Source organism: Blennius ocellaris (assembly GCF_963422515.1).
Source record: "Blennius ocellaris genome assembly, chromosome: 4".
NCBI lineage: Eukaryota > Metazoa > Chordata > Actinopteri > Blenniiformes > Blenniidae > Blennius > Blennius ocellaris.
In genome coordinates this window covers 10,460,185-10,475,831 of record NC_137653.1, presented here as the reverse complement: position 1 = coordinate 10,475,831, position 15,647 = coordinate 10,460,185, and the positions used below count along the sequence as shown (strand labels likewise).

Here is a 15,647-nt window from a genome sequence, read left to right as displayed (position 1 = left end):
GAGAATGACAAACAAAAAAGTTGACATCTGACAGCAAACTAATCAACCTTCTGGAGACTTAATGGGGTAACGCACAGAAATCACAAACTCCCTGTTCCACAGTCTGAGATCCTGCAGGAAAGTACAGAGAAGAGAGAGCACAGACTACAAGAGAGAGAGATATACATGATGTTAATTACACACAAAGGTAACATGAATTTCTGCTCATTGCAAAACATCAGAGACACTCAATGCAATAAAGAAGGTCTCGCAGCTGGCTAAACCTATAGCAGCTTAACTGAAAAAAAGCTCCAGAGTGACCTAGATCAGCCCCAACTTTAAGCTTTATTTAATACGCTTCATTGAATAAGTAATGGAAACCTTGAGCCTAACTTTAAAAGTAGAGACAGACAGTGTTAGCCTCCCTAACTGAAACTGGGAGCTGCTTCTGCATGAGAGGAGCCTGATAGCCGAAAGCTCTGCTTCTCATTCTACTTTTAGAAAACCGAGGAACCTCCAGTAAGCAGCACTCTGAGAAAAAATTCTTCTGCTGGGGACTAACAGATTTTCACGATAGGATGCATCCTGATGCGTGATGACTGTTTAGCACTGCAGTAATCACACTTCTGGATCTCTCGAGAAGCAAAAGTGGGTTTTTTGCCCATTGTATTCACAAACCGCTCAGGCTTCATCATTATGTCATCAGTTGATCCGTGACTGGCTAGATAATGTGGATGCACGGTCCATGTGTCCCAGGTTATATGTCTGCATGTCACATGTAAACATAATGATTTTTCTGCTCACTGCATTTCAGGAAGTCTCTTCTCTGCTGTTTATATGGTGCTTATATGATGACAACAATAGGAATGCACTTCATTGATTACCATTAAACCATTCATCATTTTATGACCAAAGCCTGTTTAATGCAATAATACATAGATGGATGTATTTTAGTCTGTCAAGTATTTTTGTAAATTTGTAGCAAAAGATGTACTCTGAATAAAAGTTGATTCCTTATAAAAGTGTATTGGTACTTTTTGAAATTGTTCAAATAAAACATACAAAGGCATCTGGGCATTTAAGCACATACGTAAGATTAGAATATGTAATTTGTTGTTGACTTCATTGATTTATAGACAGATTTTTGTCTGGTCAATAAGGCTTTCATCTCATAAAAAAACCTACACCCATATTCACTGTATATGCGGTGTCTGTTAATCAGCTACCAGCCTGACTGATAGCAGGTGCACTTTTGAGTGTTTATTGACATCTAAAAAAAAATCATGCAATTTACATGTGAGAACACAAATATGAGCAAAATGTTCCCTGCTGAATATAGTCCTTTGCCACTTCCATCCACATTAAAATTCCCTGATACCGTATACGCATAGATTTGAAAATTTTGCACTGCTTTATTTCCACGAGGTGTGTTAAGACGTCAAATACTGTCTGAGGTGATTCTGGTATATATTGTAATGTCTGCTTCAGTGTTTACATCCATGTGGTGTGCCTATGATCCCCATTGGCTGACCAGCCTGCCCTGTGTTTGGATCAATAGTTCAATCAATCAGCAGAACAGCTGGTTGTGTTTGTTTCATCAGGGCCTCCGTCACTCTGTCCCCACCCCACTCTGTCCCCACCCCACACTGTCCACTGTGTTCTTGTTTCTCCAGTTCAAATATGGTTTATCTGCATGGATGGGTAACAGCCAGATGATGCTCTCTCTCTCTCTCCAGCTCTGTTTTCACGTGTGAGGCAAAGTGCTGGCTGAACGAGGAGAGGTAGGGTCAGCAAGGGTTTATCGAGTAGACGGAGGATCATTTGGCGTCACAGGATTAACCGTGTGTTTGTGTGTTTGAATCTTTTGATTGTGTGCAGGACAGAGCTGCTAGCTGGTGTCCATTTTTCTCCCTTACCTTTCCCAGAACCCCTCTGCTTTTTGTGAACATGACAAAGGGTTCCTTGTTGTGATTTGGTGTGTGTGTTTAAAGCTCATGGGACGTATGGATCTGACTATACAGTGAGCCGGTGACCTTGGCATCGTAGACTCACTCTCATCACTTCTTGGTGAGACGCCCGTTCTCTCGCTGGCTTTCTCACATGCATGCTTGCACAAATTGTATACTTTCCATTTCTTCAACTCGGTCGGACTTGGATGCACACAGAGTGAGTTGGAGTGAAAGCACTCAAGCAAAGCCAGACCGGCACATCACATGCAGCACTTGTTCTGAGTTTTACTCCTTTCTTACTTATTTTACTTCATTCTTATTTTTTTATCTGTCTGTGTTTTCTTTGCTGTCTCTTCAGTTTTTGTTGTCAATGACCCATCACGAGGCCACGGTCCTTGGCTCAAGCTTCCTGCGTCTTTCTCTTCCACCATATGTCTTCTCTCTATGTTGGGGTGTGTGACGCCAGTGGCTTCTCTGCTGCTTTGTGGCCCACAAATAGAAACACAGTCTGGACTCATTTTCCATTTCATAGACTGTCGTTCAATATCGTCACACTTAATTCTGTCTTCTGATGAATTCAGATATTTACTACATTCTTGTTGCAGTTGCTCCCCGAACAGCAAGTAATGCACCTCGCACCATAGACCTGGATTGTTTTCACTAGTCTGTCATTAAATTGAGATATTAATCATTGTGCTACATTAATTCCACCTCAATGTTTTTCTTAAAATCATTTTGATTTCTTTTTAGTCAAATAGTTATTCAATTTGCTTTGATGAATCAGACCTGACAAATATATTTTAAAATCATGAGTCATTGAATGACGAAGGATCACAGCATTCCAGTTTCTTTTTTACAAACAGTCTCTATTTGGTAGAATCATACTAAAACCCACAGCAATAAAATGAAGGACTTTCACTCTATCCTAGTAGACAAATTGGTATGAAACTTTATCGAAATATAACTTTGCTTATTCCATGGCCGATGTTTTTGTGCCAGTGATGATAAGTGATGCATGCCTTTCAAATTTTAAGCCAGATACAACCGTGTACTCTCAAAAATATACATTACATGTCCATCCGCCTATCTTCTATACTTGTTTTATTCAGTTCAGTGTCATGGTGAGCTTTAGCTGTTCTAAGATGGCCATGTTGTACAAACATACTGCATATTCATTGTTATAGTGATATAAATATAGAAAATATACATATAGGAAAAGACTGAACTGAACTGAGATAAATTATGTTTCTATGCACTATAAACACTCTGTAAATTAAAAATGACAAAATTTCAGCCATGAAAGAAAAAGTGTGATTAATCACAAATGATTCACAAAAAATTATGTGATTAACTAATTAAGGAATTCTATTCACAGCCTATAAATACCTTTTGGCCATTGGGGAGAAGTCAGAAGCAGAAAAATTAAAAAAAGGAAAAAAAGTCAACAAACTGTTGCACTTCTGAAACTCTTTGTGTAGGAACAGCAGATGCACATATGATTAAAAAAAATTAAAACAAAGGAGACGCACATGGTTGAGTCACAGCTGTTATAAATTAGGGGCAAGCAAAAGATCAAGTCCAAAATGCAAAGACATTGACATGTATTTCTATGCATTTTCTATTATCCCTTTAATTTTCCCAATACACAACATTATTTACATATTGCATGTTCACCTGCTAAAATTCTTTTTAATCTAAAGTAATTTGCTAGTTTTGATCAACTGTCAGCAATAACTTTCAAGATTTAAAACAATAAATGAAATCACTCCTGCGGAATGAAACTATGTATGTATGTATGTATGTATGTATGTATGTATGTATGTATGTATGTATGTATGTATGTATGTATGTATGTATGTATGTTTTTCCCTTCTGAATTGAATCATTGAAATAAATCAACTTTTCAATTATATTCTCATTCATTGGGATGCAAATGTATTCTCTGGGCCTGTGGAGGAAATTCTCATTGTGAGGCAAGAGTATGTTTTTGCATGCAAGACTGTGTTTTTCTATATATCTTTTTTTTTTTTTTACCTCTTTTTGCCAGTGAGTTTTAAAAAGCGTTGAAAGTCAGGAAGAAGAAAACAGGTGTAACCCTCTTCCTGCGTGTGCATACAGAGTAGGCCTATCAATAGGCGTGTCTGTATGGTTAAGGATTTCTTTCAAATCGGAGGGTTGTTTTTTTTTTTTTTTTTTATATTGTAAGTAGTCAATAACACATTCCTAAAGTCATGCAGTGGGATTGTTAAGCCAAAACAACTGCTAATCTCTGCTTCAAGGCTCTGTTTTGTAGCTATTAATGCTTGTCACAGAGCAGCACTGCAGTCTAAAATGTTAACAGTGCAACTCACCATGTCCTCTTATGAGCATGCAGTTAAATAATCATGTATATAACTAAACCTGTGATGATGTCTCACTCTGGAGAACAAGTAGAAAGGATATGGGCCAAACTGTGGTTGAACTATGATGTGTCTTTGCAGTTTCCTGTTTACTTCTGACTTTTCCCTTTATCGTTCCTGAGCTACCTGCATGCTTAGAAAGGGTTTTGAAAACTACAGCTAAAGCAAGTCAAATTTTCTCTCCAGAAAAGAACACAAGATGTGCAAACATAAATAAAAGTCAAGCACAATTTAACAGCGGCATTATATTGAGTTTTCTCCCTGGACAGGTTAAACATGGATAAAATACATCCTGTGGCTGTCATTTCATATCACAGCATAGAAATTCCAGGGGAACAAGAACAACTGGCTGTGTTTTTCCCAAAACAAAGAGTGGGCTTTTAGTGCACCAAAAAAACTCAGCTGTGAAGCAGCCAAGAGCTTCTTTATATATATTTAAAGGGTTGCACACAGCACACCCACATCAGTGTTTTCGCTTGCTCCAGAGGGGAGCTCTAATCACCCAAATGAAGTCAAACTACCCATGTATGTGTACGATGACTCCATAAGCCATTTAAACATTATTTAACAAGTGTAAGGAAAGAAATGACGAGGTGTTTTAGGAAATCTGTTTGATCCCCCAATTGAAACACCATGTCAAATTCAGCAAATACTGTATATATTCAATGTTTTTTTTCAGATATGTATGATAATTTATGTTAAAATTCTTGGCAAAAAGTTGAGCATTTATCTGGTTTGCAAGCCAAATCATTTGATGGATATGGTTGGTAATGTGTGCCTACTCCCTCATTATGTTGCCCATAACTAATTTTCTGCATTTATAAATACGTATTAAAAATGCTCTTACTCACATGTTCACAATTCAGCAGACAGGGAGTTGATTAAAAAGTCCTTTTTAAAAAAAAAATCTGAACCTTCTTAGATAATGTCCAGACAAAATTATAGGACTTAAAGGAGCCCCATAATTTATCAAATTTAAACAACACAAAAGTAAAGAAATACAGTATACGTTTGGTCGATTATTGCTTTGTTATTAAAATACTTTTTGGCAATTGATTTTATATTGTTTATCATTTGTTTCCTTAAATGCTGAGTATTGAATCCAACAAACAAGAGTGTAATAGTGAAATTAACTGTTATTAAGAAGGACTATTTGGAAAATGGTAGATAAATACTACCCTCAAATTCAGCACTGCTGCTTAACCCCACAAATGCATGTTTCTTACAAATGGTAATTTAAAATTGTCATTTAAAAAGAAATAAACAGGCATTCTAACAGTATAAGATTTATTGACAAGAAAGATTGTGGCAAGAAAGAAGTAAGTGATCTCCCCTTGGTAAATTTACTATGTTATGCCTTCATCACAGCGCTGACTTGTCACAGTACAGTGATACATACACAGGAACAATCCTGCATCTATGTGTTTGGAATTTCAGTAGAATATAAATATCCACTTTTATAAAGAACTTTATCAATCGTCTGTTGAGTTAATCTGTTCGTAATTGGTTGTGATGTTTTCACTGTCATCACATGTTGATAACTTGTTTTGGATATCGTCCTGTGTACTTTACAATGAGATTCCTGCTTGCGTTTGCCAGTCAGTCGTCTGGCAGACAGTCCTCCAGGCCATATGCTGGTACTGAGGGGCTTTACTGTAATTCTCTGTAGTCGTGGGGGTTGCAGATTCATTCCTGTGCTTTAATAACAGTGGGATTATCAAGGTTCAGCAAGCCATCCCTGCCCTCCTCTCCATCAACTCCAGGCTGCATTCAGCTTGATCCACTCCTTCCCTCCTCTGGTTCTCCACGTCAGTTTATCTCAGACATTGGGACCCGTCCTCTCCTCCCTTGTGTTGCCAACTTGCCATCACTCTCACAGACATATTCCAGGTGTGAGTCAGCCTGTTTGCAGGCATCTCGGGATGTTTCCTTTTCGTTGTATGTAAGTTTGTGTGTTTGCAGAAGTGTGGGCGTGATCACTCCGAGGCTGCTTTTCTACGCGTCTGGCAGAAAGTTAGATGTTCTCTTATGTAAGCGGGTCTTGGCTGGGTAAAGCAAGGGTTTAGCTTGGGGATGCTGGCTCAGGTGGAGAGATGGAGACAGATGCTATTTTGAGTATACTGTGCTCCTTACATCCTCTAAACGCATGAGTTATTCACTCACATGGGTCTCGGTTCTAACGGGATGAAAGGACAATAGCAAAGTGGTGCACTGTGGGTTTGTGCATGTCTCTGTATTTTATGTTCTGGCAAGTAGGTCCAAATTACAAGTGGGAAAATGGTTGATTCTATATATTTATAAGTAGCAGTGACGGGTTGTAACAATTCTTTTTTTGTTAAACTTTTTTTTTAATTGTGTGGCAAAAACCTATGGATCAGGGGAGGAGTGATGTCTCTTCATAATGAAGACATTGAAATTATCTTAGAGCTACAGAAAGGCTGGTAAGTCTGTTGACATATAACGATGATTAACAACAAAAGGTCCAAGTATTTATTTGATCATTTTTGGTTACCTTGTCAAAAAACTGTTAAAGTTGTGTTTTCAGGTGACTTGTTTTTTCTGAAATCAAATTAATGTGAAAAGGGAAGAAAGGAATTATTGCATTGATTCTCCTGGATTAGCAGTAACAGACATATTTTAACACAAAAATAATTATATTCTAATTTGCGCAGAACCCGCTAATGTTTTTTCCATGGTTTTCCTTTTGATAATCCAGCCCTCTTGTGTATTTCAGAGCATGGCACTGGCCTGGTTCCAGTCTCACCTGCCCTGCACTGTCCCAGCCTGCAACATACATCAGTGCACTCCCAGCCAGCCTTGCTGAACCAGGACTGCGTGCAGAGCCATGCTGTCCGGTACGTGGCGGCGCTCTATGGGGCATCAACAGCCTGTTGCAGCAACTGAGATGACGAGCAGGGGGTTGACCGTGTGCGGGGTCCCCACCGGTACGGTGGTCCTCGAGGCCCAGTACGACTACAACTATCGAGGGGCTGATGGCCGGCAGGTTTGCATCAGGGAGGGAGAACGCTTTATTCTCCTGAAGAAGACCAATACTGACTGGTGGCAGGTGAGGAAACAACTCTTATTCTTTCTCTTTTCAGTTAAGGACTTTTGGAAAATCTGGATTAGCAAAATAACCACAGGTTTCAAATAAGTTTGACATGACAATTGTCCAGAAGTAGAAAAGTAGAAAAAAAGGCATCGCAGGGTTTTTATTTTAGAAGCGAATAGTCATTTGCAAATAGATTCTGTAGTGCAACTGTTTCTAAATGCACTTGCCTCTGTCTCCATGAAAACTTGGAAAATGCAACTTTTCTAAAACACATGCATAATTTAGAAATGTTGCACATGTTTGGGCTTTGGGTTTTCTATGGGGCTGTACAATTGCAAATATAGTGCAATGTCATGCAACTGTATATATGGGTAGTCTTAATATTAAACAGCTCCAACTTGTGTTCTGCCATGCAAAGTATAGCATTTTTTTTTTAGCATTTCTGGTATTTCTTTGTGTACATCAGTAACTAAAGATTAGAGTCTGAACATGAAACTTTTCTAAAACAAAAATGTAAAGCAATGCCATTTCCAGTCGCTGATTCTTGTGGTTGTCTGTCTCGCAGTGGCAAGACAGAAAGTCTGTCCAAGTGAAACTTAGAGGAGTACAAATGGGCTTGGACCCCCTATTCCTTAGGGGGAAAAAAAGATTGATTTTCTTATAAAATTATTTGAAAAACAGACAAAAAAAAAATCTATGAAAAATGTTGACATTGGTTTGCCACCCTTGGCTCCAGCTCCTAACATCAATAAATTATAAATAGAAGATTTAAGGGTAATTATATTTTTGCTAAAGGGCTATTCTTATTCAATTTTCAGGTGTCGTGCTTGCACACCCACTTCATAAATCAGGCTCATGTTCTCTGGAAAAGAGATGCTGGTGGTCGTGTCACTATCTGTGTTATAATAGTTTGTGCACCTCAGTGCAGAACAATGATACAGGTGAAGCTCATACATCAGATTGTTGCTTCTCTGGAATACATGATACCTCATGAATCTCAACTGATCCACCAACCAACCATCTTACTCGTTGTGACACAAAAAGTATCACGTTTCAGTTGTGTGATGGTTATAAGGGTCACATTACAGTTGATAGAGGAAACTGTTTTGATTTTACTTGTTGCATCTTTTAAAAGAAAGTATTTTTTATTAAGAGATATCAAATTTTTTAAAGTTTTATTTGGTGAGTTGAGGCTCAGTTTGGAGCGTCTGCTGTTTATTATATATTGGTGAGTCTCAGAGTAATCAAACCTATAAATTAAAATGAATACATTCATGGGTGCCACAAAAATTGAACATAAAACATGCTCCACCCAAATGATCAACAAACCTCGATATTAAAAAAACGCAAGCTATTGTCTTGATTATAAATCACTGCACATTATTTTCTGTGCACTATTATTAAAATATTCAAATTGCTGTGTAGATGTCTGGGGTAACAATTATAAAAGTTCATTGCACCCACTGAAGAGCAGTAAAAGAAGCATTCATAAGGTTTGATATCACGGTCATGCTGATTCATTCTTTGTAAAGTTGAAGTTAACTTATGGAAATGATGGAATTACAAACAGCACAAATAATGTTTAAAGCAACAACAACTATACAAACGTTCTTCTATGACTGAGATAAAGGCTATATGACAGGAATCTTAAGAATTCACAGTAATGAAAAATGTTTGTATTTCAATGTAATTTTTTTCTTTTTAATATATCAACATGCAATATTTTGTTATTACATGGACGAAACAGGGTTCAAATGACCTTTGTAGGTATGGGATGAAGTAGAACAAATGTATACATTTTTCTACCATCGCCTCATCTTTCCTTTCTTTTTTAATGTACTTTGTGACCTAAAATTGCATCTTTATTAACAAAAAATGGAATATTAAAAAAACGAATTTACAGTTGTGCATTTTTTTCTCTAGTATCTCAAGTATCTCTTTAAGTGCCCTATAATTGGTCAAATATAATTTAAAAAGAAAAGAAAAAAGTGTAACACTATTTTTTGAGCAACAATGTCAAACTTGCTTACTGACTACAAGAGTTAAATATCAATATGAGCCCTACAAAGAGGAGCAGAATTTTTTTTTTCCATGCTCTTTGATCCTGTTTGTACGGTTGACAGTGGCAGGGAGATGGAGCTTTTCACAGGTTACAATAAGTAAAAAATAAAAATGCAACCTGGACAGTTCATCACAGTGCAAACACATAGCGACACACATTCACACAAACTAAAATGTGTTTTAATAGACTAATTCATCATCTCACAATGTGGGAATAGGCAGGAGAAACTAACACAGCGAGGAGATGCAAACACCATGCATTAAGCTTCATCATGATTCAGGAAACAAGATTAGATTAATTCTCCAATAAAACGACGAGAAGATCAACTGACCAACTAAGTGACATTGATGTAGATTTCCCCCAGTAATAATATTTACATGTTGATCTGTGTGTCTGCTGTTTGGCTATAGATCATGTTGGTTCAGGGAAGCAGCTCTGCCGTCAACCTTTGAAGCCTGTGAAAAGAGAAGTTGTGTGTTCCCCTGATAACTGAAGCGGTGGATATTTCCGCTCAGGCTCCAGTCCTCCCCTGGATGTGTTGCCGCTTGGTTGGACTGAGTGGATTTCTGTGGGAGGAAAAAAATAGCGAAAGCGTGCGTAAACCCGTGTCCTCTCTGACAGGTACGGCGGATTGGAGCAGCCAGTAAAACAAAGCCGCTGTATGTTCCTGCCACCTATGTGATGGAAGTTCCGATTGCACCGATGCCCTCGCCTCAGCGCCTGGTCATGTCCGCGTCGCTCAACTCCAACCTCAGGATACTACCCCGGGTGTCGCTCTCTCCCAGTCCGGCCGGGTCCGTCTCCAACGAGCAGCACCAAGGTAAATGTGCGGGGACTGAAAAACAAAGACGATCCCACCGAATCAAGTCGATGGTGTCACACGAGATGTGAAAGCAAACGTGTCAATGTCAAAATATGAAAGCAAAGTAAAGTTTTTGGTGATTATTTCTCAAACATTTTGCAATTAACTAGTAACACAAACTAAATATATTTTCATCTCTAATTATTTCAGACATGTTGACCACAGGGCAGAGGCCAGAAGCACAAAAATCTAAGAAAAATTACCAAAAAAAAACTAAGTCAACAAACCTTTTTTCCTTCTGTGGTAAATCCTTTGAAGTGCTCCAGTGTTTCCCAAATGTCTTTTATGGGCCCCTACCTTTAGATATATCAACATATCTTATCTCTTATCTGGATATACTGCACTCATTTCTTATACACAAACTCTGCTGCGCTTCTTTTTCGTGATTGTTTGAAATAAACTGCAAATTTAATCTCAAACAAGTCAAATGAAGTTTAAAATAATCACATCAACAGTGAAGTTTATTTAAAGTGCATCAGGTCTTTCAATTATGGCATTGTAACATTTCACTCTTCAACATTCAATGTTTTCAAATTGCCTTTCTGTGCAAAAATAGCTTTTGAAACACAAGCAATGCTCTAAAATATATATAAAACAAAAAACCTGGTCGTTTCAAAATCAAACAGGATTCAATCTGAAATGAAGCAGATCAGTCCAGGCTTTAGACATCACTCGATTAAGCTGTGATGCCCCCCCCCCCACACACACACACACACACACACACACACACACACACAGACACACACACACACACACACTTTGTGAACCACCAATCTGCTTAAATATTTATCGCACATCATATTGTTATTGAATAACTCCACATTACGGCATGTTTACCCGGTTGGACAGCCCAATTTTTACTTCCGGTCAAGGTTGAATGAAAATATTTCTGGTATCTTCTGCAGCAAATAAATTCATCTATCGCTCCATGGAAAACCTCAACTCCAGTAGTGCCTTGCAGGGGCTGGGCAGCAGCAGCAGGGTGGGGGGAGGCCGCTCTCTGCCCCTCTCCGGATTCACCTTCACCCCCAACTCATCCGGCTCCCTGTCCGGCCACCTCGTGGTCCCTGCACCCCCGGGCGGTGGCCACACGAGCAGCCAGAGGACGGTGCCCATGATCACCCGGAGCCAGAGCTCCAGCAACCTGCCGGAGAACGTGATGGAGAACCCGTACGACGAGGTGGGCGGCGGCTTTGGCGCCCGCGGTTATCACAGGGTCCCAAAGAAATCCTGCAGCCAATGGGACGTGGTGGGAGCTTCAGGCAAGAAAAATCATCTGCAGGTGAGACGCAACATGAGCATCATGTTAATCAAACATCCACTTCGCAATGCTGAGACAGTGGCAGCAGATGTGCAACGAGTAGGGATTTATTTGAAAGGCGCCTAAGAAAAACAAAACGCATCAATTAAATGTGTTTTAAAATATAAGTGAGGAAGGACTTTTAGCTCTCACACATTTAAATTGAAACTCTAAACTCACTGCATATCATTTTCTGTCATTCTTGTATGTTCTCCACATGTACGTCTTGGTTTTCTCTCACATCCCTTTTTGGCCAATTGGAGCCTCTGTGCCTAATTTACTAAGATCTCGCATAAAATGTGCTAAATTGCATGCTTAAATAAAGATGTGGTTTTACTGAATGTGGGTGATCACCTCAGAGAAACACGAGTGACATCACATGCAAACGTGAGCATTCAATTGAGGGATTTGTGTACGTCAGACCCTCTTGAGATGAAAATGATCTGCTTGAAACTGAAATGGCTCCATGGTGATTTACTTGTGTTCGCCACAAAATGATTGGATGGCGCATCAAGCCTCCAATTGAAAGGTGATAAACATGGAGTCGGACGTGTTGGTGGAGGAACTGGTCAAGCATATCAGACCATCACAGCACATAAATGTGAATTTCACTAGAAAAGAAAAAGGTGATGTGGGAAACTATCTGTCACAAAGTCAATGATGTGAGAAATGACAGCATCAGAAGGAATTCAGAAATCATTTCAAGTCCACAAATTGAAATTATGGCAAAACATCTGAGGAAATTCCTCCCATAAGAATCTTAGCTGAGTGTACAAAATAAACAGTAACACTACAAAAAAAAACACCAAAGCTTCACTGAGCCGACAGAGTTACTAAAGACCAATATGTGGAACCAGAGCAGTGGGTTACAGACCCCGAAACTAGAGTGATGGGGGCTCAAGCCGATTCCAGATAACACTGGCGAAAGGCAGAGTACATCCTGGACAATCTAAACAAAAGAGATGCATTAAAAGACATGGCCAATTTACAGTTTATCAATTAATTTAATGAGTATTCTTTGTAAAGTCGGCAGGAGAACATACAAAGTCCACACAATCCAGTCCCAGTGCTAACCATTTAATCTGTATTGCACAACAGACACTAATGTCAGAGGTGATTGGGTTTAAGGAATCAGATTTTTATGTGTGATACTAAAAACAAGAAACCTGCTGATGATCACATTTATCCAGTAATTAGTATGAAGAACAAAGAAGGTAAATAACAGAAACTAGTTCAAGCAAATCCACCCCACGCATGTGACGTTGAAGGAAGGAAGTGTAGGATTAGATAAATTTTTGATTTCCTCTCATTGGCAAATTCTCTAATCTCTGGGATTTACAGGTCATAACTCCAAAACTACCCAGCTGGTGTTTTGTTTTTGGGGTTGTTGTTTTTTAGCATTAACACTCTTAACAACAGGAAAATAAGTTTGTAAGGGCTCAATGTATTGCATGTATCTCTCAAGGCCTGCAAAGATATTTTGATGTTAATGTTGTACCTTCACTTAAACATGTTCCACTGTTTTCTGAGAAATGGTATGAGTTGATTGACTTCTGCAGTGACGGCACAGTTTGTATTTGATTTACGTCGGTACTTGACCCCAATAATCCTCCTAGAACAGCAATCAAGTTAGTATTGTCGTGACGGCAGCGCGGCCCCGTATTACATCAGAGGGGATTACACAAGACGTCACTGCTGAGAGGAATACTCAAGGTTACCCTTCTGTCAGCTGAGGGGAAACTCCCACAGCCGAAGGTCTGCACTGTCAGTCCCAATGTTTCCACTGAACCGTGCAGGCACAAGTGACTTCCGACCGTGGATAGATGTGATCTCAGTAGAAATGGCAGCACTGTTTTCCCGTCTCTTATCTTCGGACTTTCGTGTCTGAGTCTTTGTGTCTCTGTGTCCGTCCCCTCTCTCTCTCTCTCCCTCAGGACCCCTCTTCGTTCCAGGCTTTAAGCAGGATTATTGCAGCCACACTCAGGTCATGACTCTGTTTTTCAAACAGAAAAAAAACGACTTTCAGACACCTCGCTCTTTGTTTGCACTGTAAATGCTGTCAAATTCATGATGATTTGCCAAATTTGGGATGAACTTCAATTAAGCACGTCACCTGTAACATTGATTATATGTGAAATGATTAACAGTTTGATAACAATTATTTAGAAAATAATCATGTCGCATTATTATTATTATTATTATTTTTTTACTTTTGTATTTGGAAATCCATGAACTGGAGCCTCTGGGAGCTTTAAAAGCTTTAATGAAACGAGTAGCATTAGCAGTAGGGTGCATCACATTACCTTATCTATACTGTATATATATATATATAGATAGATAGATAGAACACTTAACATGCTATATATTGTCCAATCCTATTGAGCATGAAGAGACCTGTGATGCAGTTGTGCGCTATTTTACCAATAACGTGGTCACATTAGTATTGACGCCATTGAAGTGTAAACACACACACGCACCTCCCACTAAACGCTGTGCACAAGGTAAATAAAGTTCCCGCATCCATCTGCAGTCAAACATTAACTCGTGGAAGTTAAACACCAACATTAAGTCGGTTTTTTTGAGTTTCTGTTGCAGGTCAGAGCCGCACGTTTGTTGTCTGTAAATATAGTTTGTTTGGGCTGTTCGTATCATCGGCTGGATGCATGGCGACAAGGTCGTAAACCTCTGTGAAGAGTGGAGAGACAACCCGAGGTCAACCAAAGAAATAAAGAAGAGCACACACACACAAACAAACACAGACATACATTCATATGCAGGCACACAAAATCGTAGACTAAAACATACACTGTCACACAAAACACACACAAACTCACAATGATACAGAGAAGAACCCAATAAAGACACACAAACAAATGAACAAGAGTTTATTGAACTGCACACAAATTACAGACAAAGGCAAACCAACAAACACAAAAATCCCCACAGAAGCATACAAAAAAGTAAAAACTCATCAAATCAACCACAAACAACCTGAAACAACTAGAAACAAACACAGATAAACTCCCACTTTAAAATGCACAAATATATGCAAAAGCACATGGACCAAAACCAAACGAATCTCACAGAAATACACAAAAATGCACACAAACACAAAATCACTCCAAATCCCACAAAACCATATAATCCAATAAACACACAACCCCTCAAAAGAACATGCAAAGATTCCACACGCAAATACACAAAGATTCAAACCAAACCTACTGAAAATGACCACACAAAGAAACAGACAGCTTCTGCAATTTTATGATGTCTTCAAACTGCTGAGTATTTCAATTAAATAAAACTGGAAAAACTTCAAATAAATTTCATCACATGTTCATCTCAAGCTGATGAACATTGGAGAAAACATTTTCCTTTATGTTTTTGTAAACAGATACGTTAACATTAATTAGGCCTCAGTTTTATTTTTCATCACATCTGTTTGAATTTAAAATCTAATTCATAATTTAGACCAAGCACAAACATGTTTGGTGAAGCTCACTTTGGAGTCGTAGCGATGAAGACTCGCAGTCAAGAGTGTCAACTGATCATTACATTTCATGTGCTTCTTCCATCTTTACATTCATGTTGTGGTATATTAAAGTCAGTGTTAAGAAGATGAAAGCTTATCCACGCTAGTCATAATTGTACGGCTTCATGTTTTTAATGGATCAAAGTCTTTTATCAAAAAGCTTGTTTAAAAGGCATAAAAGTGATTTGCACACAGTGCTGCCCTCTGCTGTAAACCACAGTCCCATCCCATGTTTCAAGCTCAAGCACACAGTGATACAGTAGTGGGCGCCTTCAGTTATTATCTGAAAGAATGAGTTATGTAACAGGGTTCACCCTGAGGGTCAATCAGCCATTGAAATCTGATTCAACTGTGTTTTATTTAAAGATGACATGACGTGTTTATTCTTCTATTCTTACAAATAATTCGATAGGATTTAAAGATTTTGCTCTAGTCCAAGCTGTGCTGTGTGTGCGTGTGCGTGTGCGTGTGCGTGTGCGTGTGTGTGCTACGAAGCCATAATGTGATGGATT

General features: G+C 38.8%; 1 protein-coding gene across 1 annotated transcript in view; it reads left to right on the top strand.

Annotated features, from left to right (window-relative positions):
* Nucleotides 1-7,172: 7,172 nt before the first annotated feature.
* The window catches only part of arhgap9 (Rho GTPase activating protein 9), a gene marked incomplete at both ends in the record, with an annotated part of 35,378 nt that continues 26,903 nt past the window's right edge, over nucleotides 7,173-15,647 (top strand). The window contains 3 exons of the mRNA XM_080495823.1: nucleotides 7,173-7,394; nucleotides 10,063-10,261; nucleotides 11,209-11,585. Coding sequence (XP_080351949.1) covers nucleotides 7,173-7,394; nucleotides 10,063-10,261; nucleotides 11,209-11,585 — 798 coding nt within the window. The remainder of the gene's footprint in view (nucleotides 7,395-10,062; nucleotides 10,262-11,208; nucleotides 11,586-15,647) is intronic.